This window comes from Panthera leo, chromosome D2 (assembly GCF_018350215.1).
Source record: "Panthera leo isolate Ple1 chromosome D2, P.leo_Ple1_pat1.1, whole genome shotgun sequence".
Taxonomy (NCBI): Eukaryota; Metazoa; Chordata; class Mammalia; order Carnivora; family Felidae; genus Panthera; species Panthera leo.
This window is the reverse complement of record NC_056689.1, coordinates 43,668,874-43,689,680: the sequence shown is the minus strand read 5'-3', so window position 1 is coordinate 43,689,680 and position 20,807 is coordinate 43,668,874. Positions and strand designations below refer to the sequence as shown.

Here is a 20,807-nt window from a genome sequence, read left to right as displayed (position 1 = left end):
TCTGCTGTCAGGTAAGCACACGTGTATTTCAGGGCCCCGGAAAATGTCACCAGGCACCAAAATACTTGGAGGCCTTGGTTAAGTCAGCAGTGCTCAGGTGTCCCAGACACACTCCTGCCACATCTGCAACATCGCCTGTCCATCCTCCACCCATTTCTTATGAAGGCCTTAGTGGCATACATCCCTGTGTCCACTGTAAGGACATAGGTTGAAGGTGGATAAGGCAGGGCTCTGTAGGAATGGGCAGGACACAGAGACACCCACAGAAGAAATAGTCAGCTCTGCTTGACATGGTGTAGCAGAAATGCCCCTGAGGGTTGGTTAGCATGAGTTACATGCTAACAGTTGTGATGGACAGTTGTGATGGAGCAGATAGTTTTGATGTCCAGTACCGGCTCTCTTAGCCCATCTCTGATTTCACTTGTAGAAAACGGTCCATGCTACCCAAGCTCTTGCCTGGGGCTGTGCTTTGGGAGCACCCAGTCCAAGACAGGTGAGGAAAGAAACTGCAGGTGGAGAATAAGGCATGTAGATACTGGGGTGTGAGGGCCATACTGGGGAGTGGTGAGGGGTAAAGTTGGAGGGCAGCAGGGGTTCGTCCTGCAGACCAAGGATCTTATTTGATTCTCCCAGGAGTCCTAAGAGGTTGACACATTTTCCTATTTATATCCAGTGATTTTGTTTTTCTGAAATATTTTTAGCAGACACCTTGCTGCTTAGGTGTGCAGAGAATCATCCCCTTGACCCACTTTGGCTGATGGTTGTTTGTGCACCAGTTACCCAGGAGGGACCACACACCTGAACAAGGGTGGACATTACCTCCTACCCACGCCCTCCCCTGACTCTCCTACCTTTGTGCTTCATGACACCTCCCTTGGAGGAGAGGGATAGTGTGCAGGTAACATCCGAGAACAGGGCTGCCTTCCACCCTACAGAGGACTCTTGATGGGCCCCTGAGAAGGCAGGTGCTGGTGTTCAGATTCATCTGGATCAGGGTCTTGAACTGTAGTCAGGAGGATGAGCTGGACCTGTCCCATCCCTGGATACCAGGGCTCTTGTACAGCTCTCCTCACCAGTGTACCAGCTTTTCCCTTGCAATCATGCTCTCAAGAGCTCTGAGATGGGCTTTGTTTCTTCTATGAGCCATCTCTACTTAGCAGCTAAGCAGAGGGATAGTTCTCATATGTGCACAGTTGAAATTCCCAAACGTATCCCCTGGCTGGCAGTGATGCCACTGCAGAGCAGGCTCTGTGTCCTCAGATATTCTATAACCACAAGCTGCCAGTGTCACTCAGGCCATCATTGACCCCAGGCCTATCTGGGGATCAGAGCAGGCTTTCCAAGGCACATATCTGATTTCTGGGCACAGATCCCACCAATGGCATCCTTCTCCCTAAAGTCACCTATGTTGTTACTCCTTAGCATGGCCCATGAGGCTCAACATGGCTAGATCCCTGATCCCTACCTCCCCCTTGATCCCACTTCATCTCTACTGTACCCATTAATACAGATATTTGGCACTGTTTTCAATCCCTCTACCCCAAGACTTGGCCGACTGTAGTCTTCAGCTCAATCCAGCTTACTGCCTATTTTTTAAAATAAAGATTTATTGGCACATCCTTTGTTACATACTGTCTTTGGCTGCTTTTCTGCAGTAAGAGCAGAGCTGAGCATTGCAAAAGAGACTATAAGGTCCACAAAGTCTAAAATCTTTCATATATGATCACTGCTGGTGAACCCTGCCCTATCTGACCCCACTCCTTTGTACCTTCATGTCTTTGCATAATTCTGCCTCCCTGTAATGCTCTCTACCCTTTATCCTACTAATCCTTCTAGACCAAGCTTTCTGTCTATCCTTCCCTCCATCCTGTGTTATGTGAGCAGGATGCCCCAGTCCAGTCTTGCACAAAGCCCGGGTGCAAGTCTCAACCATGGTGATGACCATGCTGGTTCTCATGATGTACAGATCCACTTCCCACTCTAGTTCCTGAATCAGGGCTAGTTCTTATTCTGCTTAAGACTCCAGTGCCTGGCCAGGTTTTTGGTTTTTTTGTTTAAAAATTTTTTTTAACGTTTATTTATTTTTGAGACAGAGACAGAGTGTGAATGGGAGAGGGACAGAGAGAGAGGGAGAATCAGAATCACAGATTCTGTGATTCTGTGAGGGAGAATTCTGAATCACAGAATCAGAAGCAGGCTCCAGGCTCTGAGCTGTCAGCACAGAGCCCGACATGGGGCTTGAACTCACGAACTGCGAGATCATGACCTGAGCCAAGGTTGGTCGCTTAACGAACTGAGCCACCCAGGTGCCCCAAGGTTTTTGAATGAACAACTAGAAGCTAGAGGATTGTGGTATAGATACTGGTACCACTTGTTAGTGTTGGCATCCTGGATCACCCAAGGCCTCTGCTGCTCCCCTTCTCTGAAAATGCATCAGTGAAAAGGGTTTCACTGCCTTTGTGTTTGCAGATCTCCAACCTCTACCTGTATGACAGTGTCCTGATGCTGGCCAATGCCTTCCACCGGAAGCTGGAGGACCGGAAGTGGCATAGCATGGCGAGCCTGAACTGTATACGCAAGTCCACCAAGCCATGGAATGGAGGAAGGTCCATGCTGGACACGATCAAAAAGGTGTGTGTAAGGGGACACCCATTGGGCTAAGGCTGAAGACAGGTCCTTCCTTGCATGCACATGTGTGCAGACACACACACACACACACACACACACACACACACACCCTTGAGCAGGTGGTCTGAAACTGAGCTCTTTGTGTGGTTGTCCCTGCAGGCCCCCCACAGACCTCCCTCCTTGCCACTCTTCCTTTCCCAGCATTTAGGGCTGGTGAGTTGGGCTTCATAGATTTATTATTATTGTTTTCTCTGTTTTCTACAAGGAGATTGGACTTTAGAGTTGCTTAAGCAACCAATGGAGGCAACTGCCCAGCTCCTGTGAGCCAGATACCCTACCATGCAGGTGGCCACTATTCATAAGAGAGGCTGTCTCAGTATGCAGTACACGTGCTGATCGCTAAGACTTTAGCTTGTGTGTGTTCGTGTGTATGCACATGTGTTCTGCATTTATGACCTGTCGCACACACTCAGGCATGACACCAAGTTGGAAGGCTGAATTTGAAGTGAATTGGGTAATCCATAGAAGACTTGTTAGAGTGAATTGGCTTTCAGAGGCTTCAAAAGAGCATTTAGGGAAATCTATAGTGCTAGGAATTGTAGTCACAATAAATTGTGTGCACTGTCAATAGCAGTGAACGTATTCTGGTGTTGGTTGAATCTATTGCAGCCTGAGCCAGAGCTGGGGCCCCTCTTTGGCCAGCTCAGGATCTGGGACTCTCCCAGCTCATGGTCTATGGGAGAACAAGGCTGGATGGAACTGCCACCCTAGGGAGGGGGGGTTGAAGGGAGAGGGGGTTTGCCATAGGCTCCCTCAGCCCCTCTGCCACCTGCTTCTACAGAACCCACTGAATGGCCTGAGAAGGGGGCAGGGCTTGCACACCCACCACAGCCAGTCTGTGCCAGACACCGTGCTTTGTACACATTTTATCCTTTGGCCCTTGCAGGCCCTGTGATGTGGATCTAAATAACTTCAGGCTGGAGATGATGGGAGATGGCTTGCCCAAGGTGACACAGGTGGCAAAACCAGGACTTGAGCTGGTGTTGGCCTCTAGTGCTCATGCTTTGCTGCCCAAAGGCTCTGTTGACCTTTGACTTTTCTTTTGGCTCAGGCTAAGGTGACCCATGGAGCAGGATGCACGGGAAGACTGTGAGCTCCAGGAGGGTGGAGACAGAACTGTCACTTTTTGACCTATATAGCAAGCACGATATGTGGCACAGAGCATGTGCTCTAATCATACTGACCACATGAATGTCAAGTGCAAGCCTTAGGGATTTCCCCTGTGAGCAGCGGTCTAGGAAGTGTCAATCTTGCTCTGCGGCTATAGGACTGCTAGCAGCCCGGTCCTCATTTATAGCCTGTCTGGTGCTTCCTCGAGATCTTGATTGTCCCCTTCTTGGTGACTACTTCCTTCCCTTCTTTGTCTTTGGGACTCTATCCCTTCCATCCACATTTTCCTCAATGGGTTTTCCTTCTCTCCTGCAGGGCCACATCACTGGCCTCACAGGGGTGATGGAGTTTCGGGAGGACAGCTCGAATCCCTACGTCCAGTTTGAAATCCTCGGCACAACCTATAGTGAGACCTTTGGCAAAGACATGCGGAAGGTAAGCATCAGGGCACCCTTCTCCCTCTCCTCCGGTGGCTGGGTCCCTGGCTCTGTGTTCTGAGCAGGTGTTAACCAGCACAAAAATCCCCTCTTCCTGTCTCTCTCTGATGATGCTGCCATTGATGCTGGTGTTTATGGGGCACAGTGTGGAGAAGGCTAAGAGTAGTTTTCAGCCAGGAAGTTCTGCTAATACAGTCTCTGAGTACAGCAGGGCCCCTGGCACCACCTGGTCTCACTGCTTGGCCCTGGATGGCCAACCATGCAGGCCTAGGCTGAGGCTGGAAGGGACAATGTATTTTCCCCAGAGTGGCCAAAATTAGCCCAACTGCAGGGACAGGTGTAACTGTGGCTGAGGCAGGAGTCTGCGGTTACGGCCAGTTCCCCCCCAGATCTAAGAACAGAAAAATGAGCCACGAGGAGTGTGGGAAGCAGGGAGCAGTGGAGCCCAGTGGAGGGAGATGGGAGAGGCAGACAAGCCACATAGCTCAGGGTGGGGTTAGTCTACTTTATTTGGTGCTAATGCAAGTGGCTGGCCTGGGGTCTCTTTCTGGTGATACTTTGCCTTTTTCTCTCTCCTCCTATGGGAGATTTTCAGGGCTGAAGACTTGGGGGTGAGGAAGGTAGCCTTTCCTCAGAGTTGGAACCCCAAAGTTAAGGGGAGGCTTGTGAAATCAAGAGCCTGGTAGGTATTAGGACCAAGAAGTCAATGTAGCAAGAAAGTTATTGGAACAGTTATCCAAGAACTTCAGATGTGGTTGTGAGCCAGTATGGGGCTGATGATGGGGTTGCAGGTAAAGGCCTGTGGCTGGCTGCCCAGGGCCAGGTCACCCAGCTGGCTTAGATGCACTCCTAGGAATGGTCCTCATAGAAGGCCCAGTGTTTGTTGGGCCATTAACTAGTTGGCATACACTTGGGCACAGGCTCATATAGTCACACACACATATATTTCTATACACTTGAAAGGAGGACATCTCTACTAATTAGTGCCCAAAAGATGAATAGGGCATAGTGAGCTCTCTTCAGGGCAGGATAAACCCTTGGCAATGAGCCCTCTAGCCTGGCCTCCAGCATTAGCTGGGGGTGGTGGAGGGGCAGGAAAAGCTAACGTGCTGTTGGGATATTGAGAATCTGGGTGAGGGGATTCTTTGGCTGTGCTCCTTGAGGAGCAGGTAGAAGGATACATGTATGGAATGGTGGAGGGTGTAAGGGCTAGAGGACATGCTGGGGATGGTTGTCACCACCAAGAGACTGGGATGGCTGGGGGTCCATATGTGATGTGGGAGTTGGGGGGTTTCAGCCCATCTTATGACAGAAGGTGGAGTCATAGGTTGGTCATTTAAATAATAAGAGGTTCAATAATTGGTCATGGTGCAACAGTGACAAACATGGTTTGATGATATTTTCGAGCTCAGAGGTTTGTTTGTGCCATCGTAAAGTGAGTTGGCTACTATGGTGTGATAACCCTGGAGGACCAAGGTGTGATGTGGAATGTCAAGGGCATCAGGGGTGGCTTGTGATGTCTACTAGGGATGCCCAAAGCTGTGAGGCTTGGTTGGGGCCAGGGATGGGTGGTCAGCATTGGTCTGGGTCAGTCATGATGGCAACAGAAGTTGGCTTGTGTTAGGACTTCCACCTGGTGAGGAGAAACCAGCATCGGGGAGCCCTTTTAGTCACTCTGTTACAACACGGTCTTGCAGAGTGTAGCTACCTGCTGAAGCGACTATTCACATCTGCTACCATACGTGCCTTCATCCCCGTGGTCCTGAGAGGCTGGAGACACTCAGGCCCTGCCTGCTGGCTCCCTTGCTGTCCCCATCACCCTTCTTTTAGCTTAGCTTCAACAAGGTCCCACAGTAGGTGGGAACATTGGCTGTGGGGGCCCCTGCCTCATAGGGCCACACTGGCAGCTCCAGGTGCCTGAGAGACCCAGAGGCACCGTGTCCTCCACTTCCTGTTTCAGGTGTCTGGGCCTTCCATGTTGCCATGGCAACTCTCCTTCAATACCCCCGAAGCCAATGGGAGCTGGAATCTCTCAGTCTAAGGAGCTTCGGAGAGCAGGAGGCCTGAATGTAATTGAGTTGGAAGGGAAGCTGATTTTCAAGTGGGCTTTATTTTAAAATGTATCCTTTTGTCATTTTAAAATCTGACCTTAATAACTGCATATCCCAGTTGTTATCTGTCTGCCTGGCAGCTTATCTCTGCTAAGGAGAAGTTATCTGGAAAGCGGGGAATGGGATTTACCATAGCAAATGTTTGTTATTCAGGCCCAGGGTGCATTCAAACAAGGTCTGGGAGGTTTCAGGATGAAGCAAGGCAAGGGGACTGGGGCAGAGTGCTTAGGCTTAGGGCAGCATTTGAAGGCAGCTCTGGGCTATGGTTCCTGGTAGAAGACAGAGCTGTGAAGGGTAGGGCTGGGAAATTGGTGTGACCTAAAAGTAAAGTTTAGGGTGGAGAGCAGATTTGAGGGTTAGGGTCCTGAAACACACAAAGGCAGAGATCATTCATTCTAAGGAAGCAGGGGCACCTCTGAGGAGCCCCCCTCAACTGCATCTCTTTGGCCACACCCAATTCAGAATGGTTACAGGAGCCAATTGGGCTGACTGCTAGATGCTGTCATGTTAGAGCAGGGTCAGGGGTTTTCTGCAAAAATGGTGCTTATCTCAATATATGTATATATTCTATTCTCTCTCTCTACTTATATTTATATAAATTCTATATCTTATATATTCTATAAGCTGTTATTATAATAAATATATCTTAATTATATATGTATACCTATATGTACATATGTATATACAAGTATATAGGTATATATAAATACGCATATGTATTTATAACTTTAAAAATAACTGTAGCAAACAAACAAACACAGGCACAAAAACAAAAACCAAGTAGCTTCTTTAAGATTTAAACCAAGAGGAATTGTTTAAATTAGGGAACAAATGGATGTTTTCTTAAGGTAAATACTCTGGAGGGAAATCTCAGGGAGGGTGAGTCACCCAGACGTTTTAGATTAAATGGCATCAAGAGACAGTGGATTACTCAGCCCCTTCAGAGGATGGAAGGGGTAGGTGATTGCCTTTCGCTGCAGGGTGCTGGACAAATACTAATTAAATTATCTCATCCAGGAAGTGCATTCTTGTTGAGGGAGTGCTGGATGGCAAAATCAAAGGTCTATGTCACGAGCCTGCTGTGTAACTCCCGGCAAAATATCAATCATCTCTGTGTTCGGCTTGGAGCTGTCTGGCATGGGTGATCACCAAGCAACCCCATGGGGAGCAGGCTTTGCTGGAAAGTCACGTCAGGCTCCCATAGGACTTGGCCTGGCATTTTACCTGGAGGTGCATGCTTGTTACTATCAGAGCTCCACAGATTTCTACTTGGCTTTCTCTTTGTTCAGACAGAAATCTGCAAAGGAGAGTCCCACGCACAGGCTTACTCAGGCAAATGTCCTTAGCTTATGACATGAACTGGGTGGGATTGTGGGAAACCACCTGTCAGGAAGTTACCAAAGGTTGGGATATGGAAAGTTGTTTAGCATAGGACAGGAGGGAACAGAGCAGGGACTATTGAACACCTACTGTGAACATAGGTGCCTTACACATATATTGTCTCACTGACTTGGGGGCCTTTGTGTCACTCCTGAATCTGCTTCTCCTGAGTTTTTGCAGCCACTTCCCTTCTCTGAACCTTCATTTTCTCAGATGGGAGGTGCAGATAATACAGGTCTCCTGGTCGAATCAGGGGGTCAGTTGGTGTAATGACCCTGATACAGCGCTGGGCAGTGAGTACTCTCCTGTGTGGTGTGGGCCATCAGCTTCTGGCAGGTGGGGCCACACCCCATCTCCGAGCATTCCATCCCAGACCCCAAAAGAGCAGACACTTCTAGGCAGGCTTAGAACATGGCCTTCCATGGGGTGTCTGGGTGGCTCAGTTGGTTAAGCATCCAACTCTTGGTCTCGGTTTGGGTCATACTCCCACGGTTCATGGGATCAAGCCCTATGTCGGACTCTGTGCAGACAGTGTGGAGCCTGCTTGGCATCTCTCTTTCCCTTGCTCTCTGCCCCTCCCCCATTCATGTTGTCTCTGTCTCTCTCAAAATAAATGAACTTAAAAAAAAAAAAAAAAAGAACGTGGCCTTCCACCTTGAAGCTCCCTGGGCTATACCCAAAGCCTGAGGCCAGAGACAGGAGGAGGGCTCTGTGTGACCGGCACTGACCGTCCCCCCTTCCATGCATGGGACCAGATATCTACTCCTTATATAAAGACCATGAGGGAGAGTGTGCTGGGAACTTGGCCTCTGATGAAATTTTATTTTTAGAACTGTTTTGGTGTGATTAAAGGAAGAAGGAAAACGTGGGTGTCTTTTTTTCCCACAAGTATGACACAAGCTACAGCCTTGCAGAAACATTTTTCTGTGACATGATTGCTGAGGATCTCCACCCTTTTCCATCCCAATGATACTGATGTGGGAGACACATTTTCTTCCACTAACACAAGAGTCCCTGCTGCAGTGACACCCTAGGGAAACTGCCAGCTGCCCGAAGGCCCTTTGAACTTCATTTCCCATGGGCGCTATCCACCTGATTCACTGGCTTCGTGGAGGCTGGCCTGTCTCCTTGGCCAGGAGGGTGGGAAGGTGGGCAGAAAGCATCAGGAAAGCCTATGAGTTTGCTGTATGTGTTGGCATTCCAGGACAAAGAATACTCTGGTGTGATGAGAGAGAACGGGCTGTTTCTGTTCCTTGTGACAGAGAGCCAAGAGACTGAGAAAGAATTTAGTCCAGTGTTTTCAAGCTTTACTTTGGTCCTAGAAAATCTGTTCCAGCAGAATCTTCTTGGAACCCAAATACATTAAATAGTTGTAGAAGCACACATGGAGTGGTTGCCATAGATAGGGAATTGGGGTAGGGGACCCTGAGCTCCCCTGCACCATCTTTCCCATCCCCAGTATCTCTGTGGTTTTTTGAGCAGCTCCTCTTGGGAAACTGAGGCCCAGAGACTGGAAAGACTCAGTTATGTAGCACCAGCAATCATGTGACTGTGCTGGGGCTGGAGGGCAGATTACCTGAGGGTGATTGTAGCAGAGGACCTGGGGCATTTTTTCTGAACTCAGGACAATGTAGTTCCATGACCCCCTCTAGACTACTTTCCACCCCATCCTCCTGTCATCCCACCCTACCCACCACCTCCAGAGCCAGCATTAGGGCCTCAGAGCCCTTTCCTGTTGGTCTAGAGCCTGCTGAAGTTCCACCAACGCCTTTGGCTCAGCCTCCTCATTCCAGTAATTACCCGAGGAACTAGGAGGCCTTCATTCTCCTTTAACCAGTTTAAGATGCTTCTTCCGTTTTCTCTGTCAATTTCCATTCTTCATGAAAGCTGGCTTTGGACAGGAATCAAATGCCCTCCTTGATATCATGTCCCTGGGAGGGTCCGTGACTGCTGATAATTCAGAGTCATAATTGCTCATCATGTAGTGATCGCCATGCCTTAGGACCCCAGCCCTCCAGGGGTTTGAACATGCATCATTAACATTCTTGCCCAGGTCTGCCACACTGTGTTAACAAATCGTCCCACATTCTCAGGGTTCAGAAGTTCTAAGCAGTGAGGCCAGGTGGAAGAGGCAGCAGCCAGTAGATAGGATAGCTCTAGTGATGAAGTAGAGACTGCCTCTTAGAGCACAGGTGGAATCCTTTACCTGGCGGCTCCAGCAGCTGGTACCAGGAGCTACGTCGTAGATTGAGCAGTGAGGAAAGAGAGATGGGCAGTGGTGGGGCTGGGAGAATCCAGCCAGAGTATTGTGCAGTGTGTCTATGAAGCTGCTCTGATAGAGGCTCCCAGCTGTGCCCAGTGAGTCACAGAAGAGAAATAAACTTCAGTCTCGTCATGGATTAGCATTCTTGCAGCATATTTCCCGAGTAAAATGTCAACCGTTCCGAACCCTTGTGCAGAACCACTTTTGATAGAGCTGAGAACCAAAACAAACCCTGCAGCTTGATCCGAGTAAAGGGATAAGGAAAAGATACAATTAAGTATTTCATTTTAAGTACATGTATCACTTCATTTTGAAGATAGCATCAATACATGCTCATTTAGGGTAGAATGATTAGAAAATACAGATAAATGAAAAGAAGAATATAAAAGTCAGCCATGATCTCTGAATCGAGGAATAAATACTGCTGGCATTTCTGGTGCTTTTGCCTTCTTTTTTCTTTTTTTTTCTTTTTTTCCCTTGCTCTGTTCATAGCGATAGAGAAAGTGATATGTATATTGATCAAATTGCTGTTTATTGTACATACATTTTATATCCTGACTTTCCCACTTCATGCTATATTGGAAGCATTTTCTCATTGCTTTCACTCTTCTTTACTATGATTTTTAATGGAAACACATTTCTCAGCTTACAAGGAGCCATCACTTATTTTGTCTTCCAATAAGGTGAATGTTTAGGCATTTATATCATAATACTATGGAATAATGTTGGAATGGACTTCCAAAATATATGCAATTTTATTGCATCTATATTTATGTCCTTCTACTTCTTAAGGAGGGGAATTACCAAACCAAGGGTAATAATTTTTTAAAGTTCTTTATATAGTTGATACCTATTTTCAAATTGATTATAGAAAGATTTAATAATTTTCACATCCACTAGTAGTATATGGAAGTTTCTGTTGGATCCTATGCTTAAAACATTGAGTGATATATTAAACATTTTTGCCAATTTGATAGCAGCATGTAAAAATAATGTTGATAAATTTCCATTTCTTGTGGAATTGTGCACTTAAAAATATAGTTATTGGTCAGTTGTATTTCATATTTTGTAAATTACACCTTAGATCCTTTGTTGTTTTATATTGGGGATTAAGTTTTTCTTGTCAGTTCCTATAACCAGTCTTTCAGAAGGGAATTGATAGTTATTTGTGTCAAATATTTTCTTCCCATTAACTGTTTGCCTCTGAAGAAAATAATTTCACACAGAGACATTTAACAGTTTATGTATTGGTATTTTTTAGAAAGTCGTACCCAATTCACAGAGTAGATACTATTCACTCATACTTTCTTCTAGTATTTTTACGGTTTGATTTTATTTCCGTGTAATCTGCCATCTACTTGGGATTGATTTGGGATAAATTGTGATGTGATGACCTAACTTTTACGTTATTCAGTGTTGGTTCCTACTATTCAGGAATCCTTCCTTTCCCTGTTGACTTGAACATCACATTTATCATGTGCTCTGCTAAGTTTGCCATATCTCACCATTGACTTTTAAAACATTCTTAGACTCTTTTCTCCCTTTTTTCCCCTCTCAGGCTCTATATAATTAATCCTTGTATACTTTTAGAATGCACTTGTCTGCAGGTAACAGAATGCTCATCTCCTGTGGATTATACAATAAGGAAGACTTATTATCTCACATAAAAAGATAACTGGTGCTAGGGTAGCTCCAGAGTTGGCCAAGGCAGACGTTCTGTGCCCAGATCAAAGGCTTGGGTCTTTTTCATCTTTCTACTTGCCTGTCCCCAGGGTGTAGTCTGAGCTTTCTTCATAATTTCAGGATGGCTGTGGTAGTTCCAGCTGTCATACCCAGAGAGACAGTAGCAAGTGGAAGAAGAGGGTCATTTTTTTGTGTGTGTTGTTTCCTTTTTATAAATGAGGAAAACTCTCCCAGGAGTTGAGCCTGGCTACCCATTTTTATATAGTGATGGTTTTGCTTTTTTGTTATTGCTATTGAGATTTTCCACCTACATGGATATGTGACATTGACCTATAGTTTCCCTCTCAGATGCTTGTGTTCAACTTGTGTTAGGCTTGTACTCCCTGCATAACATGGGTAGAGAATCGTTCACTCTTTTGCACTTAGAGGGACAGAGCTCTGTAAAGTTGGAAAGCATTTAACTCCTAAAGTTACCTGGGCTGGTTGTTGGTCTTAGAGCTATTACTCTGATGTTTTGGAAATTCTCTTTCCTGATTTCTACATTTCTTTGAGTAATTTTTAGTAGTCTACTTTACAGAAAATTTTGTATAACACTGGTGTTTTCAAATTCATTACTAAAACTCTGTATAATATTTGCAATAATTTAGAAAGTATCTATATGTTGAAATATTTCTGTTTTCATTGCTACTGTTGTGTATTTGTGTTGTCTCCCTTTATTTCTTGGTTAGACTAGACAGAATTTCTTTATTGATCTTTTTCAAAGAACTAGGTCTAATTTGTTTAATCAATTTTGTTGTATTTTATGTTTCTCTAATTAATTGATTTGTTTTTCTTCGCGTCTCCCTGCTGCCTAGTGTTTGTCTTATTGTTGATTTTTAAACTTATTCCATGAGGTATCAGATAATTTGTTCTTTCCCGTTTTGGAATGCATTCTATTTTATTCTGAATATAATTGTGGCTGAATCTTAGTCGTTTTCCTAATGTAAACTGACATGTAACACTCGTATAGCAAAGTGCCTAAATCATGAGTAAATCACAGTGTGTTTTCAAAAAATGAACATTCTCATGCATGTCTGCATCCCCATCAAGAAACAGAACATCGTCAGTGACTACAGCATAACCCTTGTGCCTCCTTCTTGTCACTACATCCACCAGCGGAAATACTATTGACATCTAATGCACACACTCCATACTCTTTTGTAACTGCCTTCTTTTGCTCAATGTCACATTTGTGAGTTTCATTATTATTATTGTATGTACTTTTAGTCTATTCATTCTTACTGTATTTTAAAATGTAGGTTTTGGGGCACCTGAGTGGCTCAGTCGGTTAAATATCTGATCATGATCTCGCAGTTCATGAGTTCGAGCCCCGCATCAGGCTCTGTGCTGACAGCTTGAAGCCTGGAGCCTGCTTCAGATTCTGTGTCTCCCTCTCTCTCTGCCCCTCTCCCGTTCACACTCTGTCTCTGTCTCTCAAAAATGAATAAACATTAAAAAAAATTTTTTTAAATGTAGGTTTTATTGTTAATCAAGTATGGTGAGGACACCAGATCAGGAGATGCCTACTGTTGAAAAGATAGTTTGTTAACAGTTCCCTGGAGGTGGCCAAATGTCACACCACACAGGGCTACAAAGGGAAGCACCAGAGTCAGTCAGGAGGCAAAGGGCGTGGGGGAAAATGTGGACAAGAGCCTTTATGGTGGTTTTTGCAGGAATAGTGAGACAGGGTAAGCAGAGTCAGTATTGGGTTTGAAATGACATTAGTTTCAACAGGCTCTGGGATGTAGGGGCTGCTCTGAGTTGTCTGATATTTCACCCTAGGATGAGGGCAAAGGAATAGTAGCCCAGAGTGAAAATGCTCCATAAAGCAGGTGGTTGGGGGTGGTGAGACAGGCTCTGGATTGGTTAGTTTGCATATGAAAGGCACCCCTGCAAGAGAGTCATTTACTGTCACTGGGAATTGGCTAGTCCTAGAAGGGGCTGTCTCTCTAAGGATTAGCAGGACCCTGGATAGCAAAGCATCAGAAACACAGAAAATAAAAAGACATAATTAATATATATTGATGTATAATATACCTTTTGTGACTATTTCATACTTTATTCTGTTGTTGAAGGCACTTGAGCTGTTTCCAGATTTTTCTATTACCAACAATCCCACTTTAAATATTCTTAGATGCATGTTTTTGGGGAACATACATTCTTAAGTGCATGGTTTTGTCTTTAGATGCATTGTATATGTCTTTCTGTTGGGTATATATACCTGAGCATGGAATTACTAGGTCAGAAAGTATGTGTGTGATTAACAAATACTGCTAAACACTTTTCTAAAATGCTTGTTTTCAGCTTACATACCTATGGGTTTTTCCTAAGAGCGTCATCTGTCCTTCACTCACCCTCAGTGAACTAACGTGGATTGTTAGTCCTTCACATGTTAGCCATTCTGCTGGGTAGGTAATGGTTTCTCACTGGGGTTATTTCATTTCCATGATGATTAATGATGTTGAGCTTCTTCTCAAGTGTTTATTGGTCATTTGGAGATCTCCTTTGTGAGATGCCTGTTCAGGTCTTTCATGCATTTTTTTAAAAACTTGGTTTTCAGCCTTTTTCTTAGTGATTTGTAGGTGAACTAGATATGTTGTCCTTTATATATATTGGAATTGTTTTCTCACATGCTGTGCCTTGCCTCTTTAATGCTCTTAATGACATCTTTTAATGAACAGAAATTCTGAATTTTAATGTGGTTTCATTTATCTAGTTGACTATTTTTTCCCTATTTGTTTACTACATTTGGTGTGCTGTTTAAAAGATGTATACCTATTTAAGAACATGAAGCTGTCATCCTATATTTTCTTCTAAATGTTTTGTTTTACACTTCTCCTTTGTATCTCCATTACATCTGGAATCAGTCTCTGTGTATGGTGTGTTTTGGAGGCAAGATATATTAAAGAAATAATGTCAGCCTGATGCAGGGCTCAGTTTCACAAACCATAAGATCATGATGTGGGCCAAAGTCAAGAGTTGGATGCTCAGTCAACTGAGCCACCCAGGCACCCCATAAAAATCTGGGATTTTCAGTGAGATTGCATGGACTCTGGATCACCTTAGAGAGTTAACATCTTACAAATATTGAGTGAGTGATCCAGTTCGTGAACATACTATACCCCTCAATTTATTGAGATTTTTAATTTCCCTCAGGAAAGTTTTGTAGTTTTGTACTGTAGAGATCTTGAATAATTTTTGTTTGATCCCCACCCCATATTAATATTTGTGATTGTATTGTAGATAGTATATAATCAAACTTATTTTTCTACTTGTTTGTTGTATGTATATAGAAATATTGGTTTTGTATATTAAACTTGCTTCTAGTGAAGTATTCAGATTTATTCCAATAGTTTACTTACAGATTCTTAAGATTTTGTGTATACATAGTCACATCATATATGAAAAATGAGAATTTTATTTTTTCTTTCCCATTTTTATAGCTTTATTCCTTCCTGTTACCTTAACACACTACTTAGGGTCTTTAATTCAAGATGAATAAATGTAGGGATAGTGGGCATTCTTATCCTGTTCTTGGTCTCAGAGGACAGCTTTTTATAATGCACAATTTTACATTATATTTGCTGCACATTTTTAGTAGGTGTTTGTTTTAAGATTGAGAAAATTCCCCTGAGTTTCTGGTTTGCTAACAGTTTTATCAAGAAAGGAGTATTAAGGGGCACCTGGTTGGCTCAGTTGGTTGGGCGCCCGACTTCAACTCAGGTCATGATCTCACGGTCTGTGAGTTCGAGCCCCGCGTCATGCTCTGTGCTGTCAGTTCGGAGCCTGGAGCCTGTTTCAGATTCTGTGTCTCCCTCTCTCTCTGCCCCTCCCCCACTCACCCTCTATCTCTCTCTATGAAAAAATGAATAAACGTTAAAAAATTAAAAAAAAAAAAGAAAGGGGTATTAATTCAGTCAAAGGCTCTTTTACATCTACTAAGATAATTATAAAATTTATATTTTTCCTTTTTCCTGTAAATATAGTAAATCATATAGATTTTTTTCCCTTTTGGATGCTGTTTATGATTTTTCTTTTTCTATATCAATCCTATACCTTGCTGTTTGGATTATTATTTTATAATATGTTCATATTTTATAATATGTTCCAATACTTGGAAAGTTTGGTACCTTCTGATTTCTCATTCTTCTTAGAATATTCTTCTTTACATTAAACTTTTATTTTGAGATTAACATAATTAGCATTCAATTATAAGAAATAATATAGAGAAATATAGAGATCAAGTGTACCCTTTATTAAGTTTCTCCCAGTGGTAACATCTTGTAATACTCATGTACAGCAAAGCAGCCATGATATTGACATTGATACAGTTCATGAATCTGATTCAGTTTCAGACTTCCTCAGTTTCATTTGTACGTGTGCGCACATGCGCGCATGTGACAGTCTACTCATATCAGCATTTTGTCATTTCAAGTGATGTCTGGAAATCTTCCTTTCATTTACATCCCTTCTCCCTTCTTCACTTTCAAATATCACTGTCTTGAGTAGCAGAGGGTGTTATATTTTATGTCTTAATCATCAAATATGGTTTATAAAACTTAGGAAGAGGACGGTCTATGGTATGTGTATACTCATTTCTGCTCTTTGCTGTTCTTTTTTGTATTTCTGATGCTCCAAGAATTATTTTATCCTTTCCTTTTTGTTTAATAAATGTCCTTTGGCAATCTTAAGGGTCTGCTAGCCGCACATTCTTTTAGTTTCCCTTCATATGATCATGTCTTTATTTCTTCTTCATCCCTGAAGGATAGTTTTGCCAGATACAGAATTTGTGGTTGAGAGTTCTTATTTTTCCTCTGGAGAAGTGATACGTGGAGAAGTGTTGTACCATTTTCTACTAGTCTCCATGGTTTCAGAGGAGAATGCACTGTCATTGAAATTGGTTTTCTTCTAGATAGTTTCTCTCTAGATGCTTTAAAGATTTTTTTTTTTCATCTTTGATTTTCAGAAGTCTTCTCATGAGGTGTCTTGATGTGGATTTCTTTGAATTTATCCTGTTTGCATTCCTATGTTCTTGAGGCTGTAGGTTTATATGTCTTTCATGAAATTCAGGAAATTGCTAACAATACTCTTTCTTTCTTTTTTTGTTTTTCTCCTTCCAGGATTTCAGTGGAATGAAGGTTAGGTCTTTTGTCCCTCAAGTCCCTAGCTGAGGTCCTATTCATCTCTTTCTCAGTCTATTTTCTCTCTGCCACTCATGTTGGATAAATTTCGTTGCTCTGTTCTCTAGTTGCCAATTCTATATCCTGCCATTTAAATTCTATGATGGATTCAACCCAGTGAGTTTTTAAATTTTTGTTATTGTATTTTTTCAGTTGCATGACTTCCATTTTGTTCTGTTTTATACTCCCTTTACTGAGATTTTCTACTTTTTTTTTTTTTCATTTGTTTCAAAAGACTTTGTAATTGCATGTTGCAACATTTTTATGGTGACCTTTAAAATCCTTATCAGATAATTCAAACATCTGATCATCTTGGTCTTAGCATTGGTTGATTGTCTTTTCTCATCCAAATTGTTATTTGGCTGGTTCTTGGTATGATAGGTAATTTTTTTTTTTACTATATTCCGAACATTGTGGTAATTTTCTTAGGAGGCTGTGTTCTATTTAAATCTTTTATTTTAGTAGGGAGTTACCCTCTTTAGTTTTAGCACATAAGTCTGTCCTACTTTTGTCTGCTGTGTTTCCAATGACTACTTAATTTTAAGTGCTGATGTTATTTTGGTTGGCTTAGTTTATCTGGTGCTTCGGGGGTTTCTGTTGTTCCCTCTTCAGGCTTCCTGAGAGAGTGAATGCGTTTTCTCTAGGATGGGTCACCTGCTACCTCTTGTTAAAGGAAGGGAGTCTCTGGCCTATGAAGGTGAAGACCACGTCCCAAGCCTGGGCATTTGTGGTCAGATCACCCTGCCTCTGGGGAATAGAGGGCACTTCCCTGGCTGAGCCCTGATTATGGCAGGATTCACCCTGTTAATGCTACCTGGTGACTGTCAGTGAGATGGGGATTCTCAGACCTATGGAGACAATGAGGCCTAGTGGATTGGGCACTTGTAGTGGTGGAATCACCCCTGTTGGTGATTGCCCAACTGCCCAGGTGTCTCATGATGGGTCACCAGAGACTCAGGCTGATGTGGAAGAGAAGCATTTCATAGGCTGGGCCATTTGTTGCTGGAGAAGCTCCTGAGGGATTTCCCAGGCCAGTGCTTCTGGGCTGGACTGACTGGGGAAGAATTAGCCTCCTCGGGCTAGATTGGAAGTTTCCAATTCCAGGCCTGAGATGTTTTCTTCTGGTGATTGGGGGCCATAAGACACTCTGCCACTGTGTGCTTCCAGTCCTAAGATCCCTGACCCATTTGCTGTCTGCTTCCTATCTCTCAAAGGTCTCCTTTGGTTGCCTCTTACATAATGTCCAGGGCTTTTAGTTGTATTTATTTTACTATGATTTGTTATTCTTTTCAATGGCTTCTTGATATGTTTGGTTACATAACTTAATTTTGTTTTTCTTCTTTTCTTTTAAAGCTATTAATCCCCTTCTCGGTACAGTACAATTCTCGACTTTTGATTGATGCTATTTTGTCTGTTTACATTCCAAGTAATGGCTAATCTGTTTGGGTTTATGGTCATCATTTTCTTATTCATTTTCTGTTTGATCCACATACTTCATATTCTTTGTTTTCTCTTCCTTTTTTGCCTTGAGTGGTTTACTTTTAAAATATTATTTTCTCTCTCATAACTGTTGATCTGCATGTATTTTAAAACCCTACAAGCTATTACTATTCAGTTTGTACAACGAATATTTTTGTGTCATACACCCACAAGTGCTCCCTCCATTTTCTGGAAAAGACTGTATAAAGTAGCCATTATTTCTTCCTGAAGTGTTGGGTAGATTTCATCAATGAAATCATCTATGCCTGAAATTTTCTTTTTTGAAAGGTTTTTAATTATAAATTTTATGCATTTAATATATATTTGGGATATTCTGGTTATCTATTTCTTCATGAGGGATTATGATAGTTTATGTCTTTTAAGGAACTGGTCCTTAATCATATAAGTTGTTTTTTCCTTATTACTTATTTTATTTTATTTTATTTTATTTTATTTTATTTTATTTTATTTTATTTTATGTAACAAATTTTTAAATGTTTTATTTATTTTTGAGACAGAGACAGAGTGAATGGAAGAGGGACAGAGAGAAAGAAGGAGACACAGAATCCAAAGCAGGCTCCAGGCTCTGAGCTGTTGGCACAGAGCCCGACATGGGGCTTGAACTCACGAGCTGTGAGATCATGACCTGAGCCAAAGTCAGATGCTCAACTGACTGAGCCACCCAAGCACCCCATATTTCCTTATCATTTTAAAGTCTGTAGTGATGTCTCATTTTCACTGGGGATATTGGTGATTTGTGTCATTATTTCTTGGTCAGTCTTACTAGTTTTATCAGTCTTATTGATTTTTTCAAAAGCCAGCTTTTGATTTCATTGATTTTTCTCTATTGTTCTTCTGTTTTCAAATTCAATGATTGCTTCTCTCAACTTTATTATTCCCCTTCTTTTTTGTTTTTTTGGATTTAATTTGCTCTTTTTTTTTCTCTAATTAAGGATGGAAACAGGTTACTAATTTTGTATCTTTAGTCTTTCTCTAATGTAAGCTTTAAAAGCTACACATTTCTCCATAAGCAGTGCTTTGGCTACATTCCATAAAACTTAATAAGTTTTGCCATTATCCACCTATTTACTTTCAATCTGTCTAGCATTTAAGTTTAAATTATGACTTCTATAGGGAGCTCATAGTAAGGTGCTCCTTTTTGTCCACCCTGTCAAGATCTGTTCAGACCATTACCATCTTAGCTAATTATCGATAGAGTTGCATTTATGTCTACAATTTTGTTATTTGTTTTATTTTCTTTATATGTTGGTATTTTGTGCCCCCTTTCTTGCTTTCTTTTGGATTACATATTTGAATATTTTTAATGTTCCATTTTAGTTTATTTATTTCATTTTGGGTCTTATCTCTTTGTACCAATATTTAAGGGCCTTATTTAGGGATCTATCATTATATACCTATATGTCTGTATCTATATTTATCTGTATTTCACAGTTTACTTAGAGTTAATATTGCACTATGTTACATAAAATGTAGAAACCTTGTAACATATAGGTTCCTATAATTCTCTCAGCTTATCTCTAATTTATTATGTGTTATTATAGGAGTTATATATATCTACATACATTGGAAAACCAAGGTATACAATATAATGATTTTTTTTAAATTTCAGCCGTCATACTTGTTTATTTTTTTTAATTTTTTTTTTTTTAACGTTTATTTATTTTTGAGACAGAGAGAGACAGAGCATGAACGGGGGAGGGGCAGAGAGAGAGAGGGAGACACAGAATCGGTAGCAGGCTCCAGGCTCTGAGCCATCAGCCCAGAGCCCGACGTGGGGCTCGAACTCACAGACCGAGAGATCGTGACCTGAGCTGAAGTCGGACGCTTAACCGACTGCGCCACCCAGGCGCCCCAACAGTCATACTTGTTTAAAAGTACTTCCGGTGGGGAAAAAAATCTTTAAGTATTTACCATTTATTTTTTATTCACCTTTTACCCTGGGAGATCCACGTTTCCCTTTGAAATTGTTTTTCTTTAGCCTGTAACAATTCCTTTAGCATTATTTGTAGTGCAGGTCTTCTAGCAAAAAATTCTCCTAGTTTCCCTTTTTCTGAGAAGATCTTAATTCTTTATTCTTGGAGGATATTTTAACTTGGTATAGAATTCTAAGTTGACAGCTTTTTATCCTGACCTCTGTATTCTCTGCAAGACACCCATGGTCATCCCAAACCTGGTTCCCCTGTATGTAACGTGTTGTTTTCCTCCAGCTGCAAAATTTTTTTCCTTTGGTTTTCAGCAACTTGATTAAGATGTATTGTGTATAGGCTTTTGGAAGTTCATTGAATGTCTTGAATTCACAAATGTATAGCTTTTACCAATACTGGGAAATTTTCTGTAATTATTACTTTAAATGTCGTGTGTGTGTGTGTGTGTGTGTGTGTGTGTGTGTGTGTGTGTGTGTATGTGTCTGTGTGAA

At 42.3% G+C, this 20,807-nt stretch overlaps 1 protein-coding gene across 1 annotated transcript in view; it reads left to right on the top strand.

The window, feature by feature from the left end:
• Positions 1-20,807, top strand: part of GRID1 (glutamate ionotropic receptor delta type subunit 1) — a 536,266-nt gene that overhangs the window by 322,075 nt on the left and 193,384 nt on the right. Inside the window, exons 5-6 of the mRNA XM_042907973.1 lie at positions 2,470-2,631; positions 4,114-4,233. Coding sequence (XP_042763907.1) covers positions 2,470-2,631; positions 4,114-4,233 — 282 coding nt within the window. The remainder of the gene's footprint in view (positions 1-2,469; positions 2,632-4,113; positions 4,234-20,807) is intronic.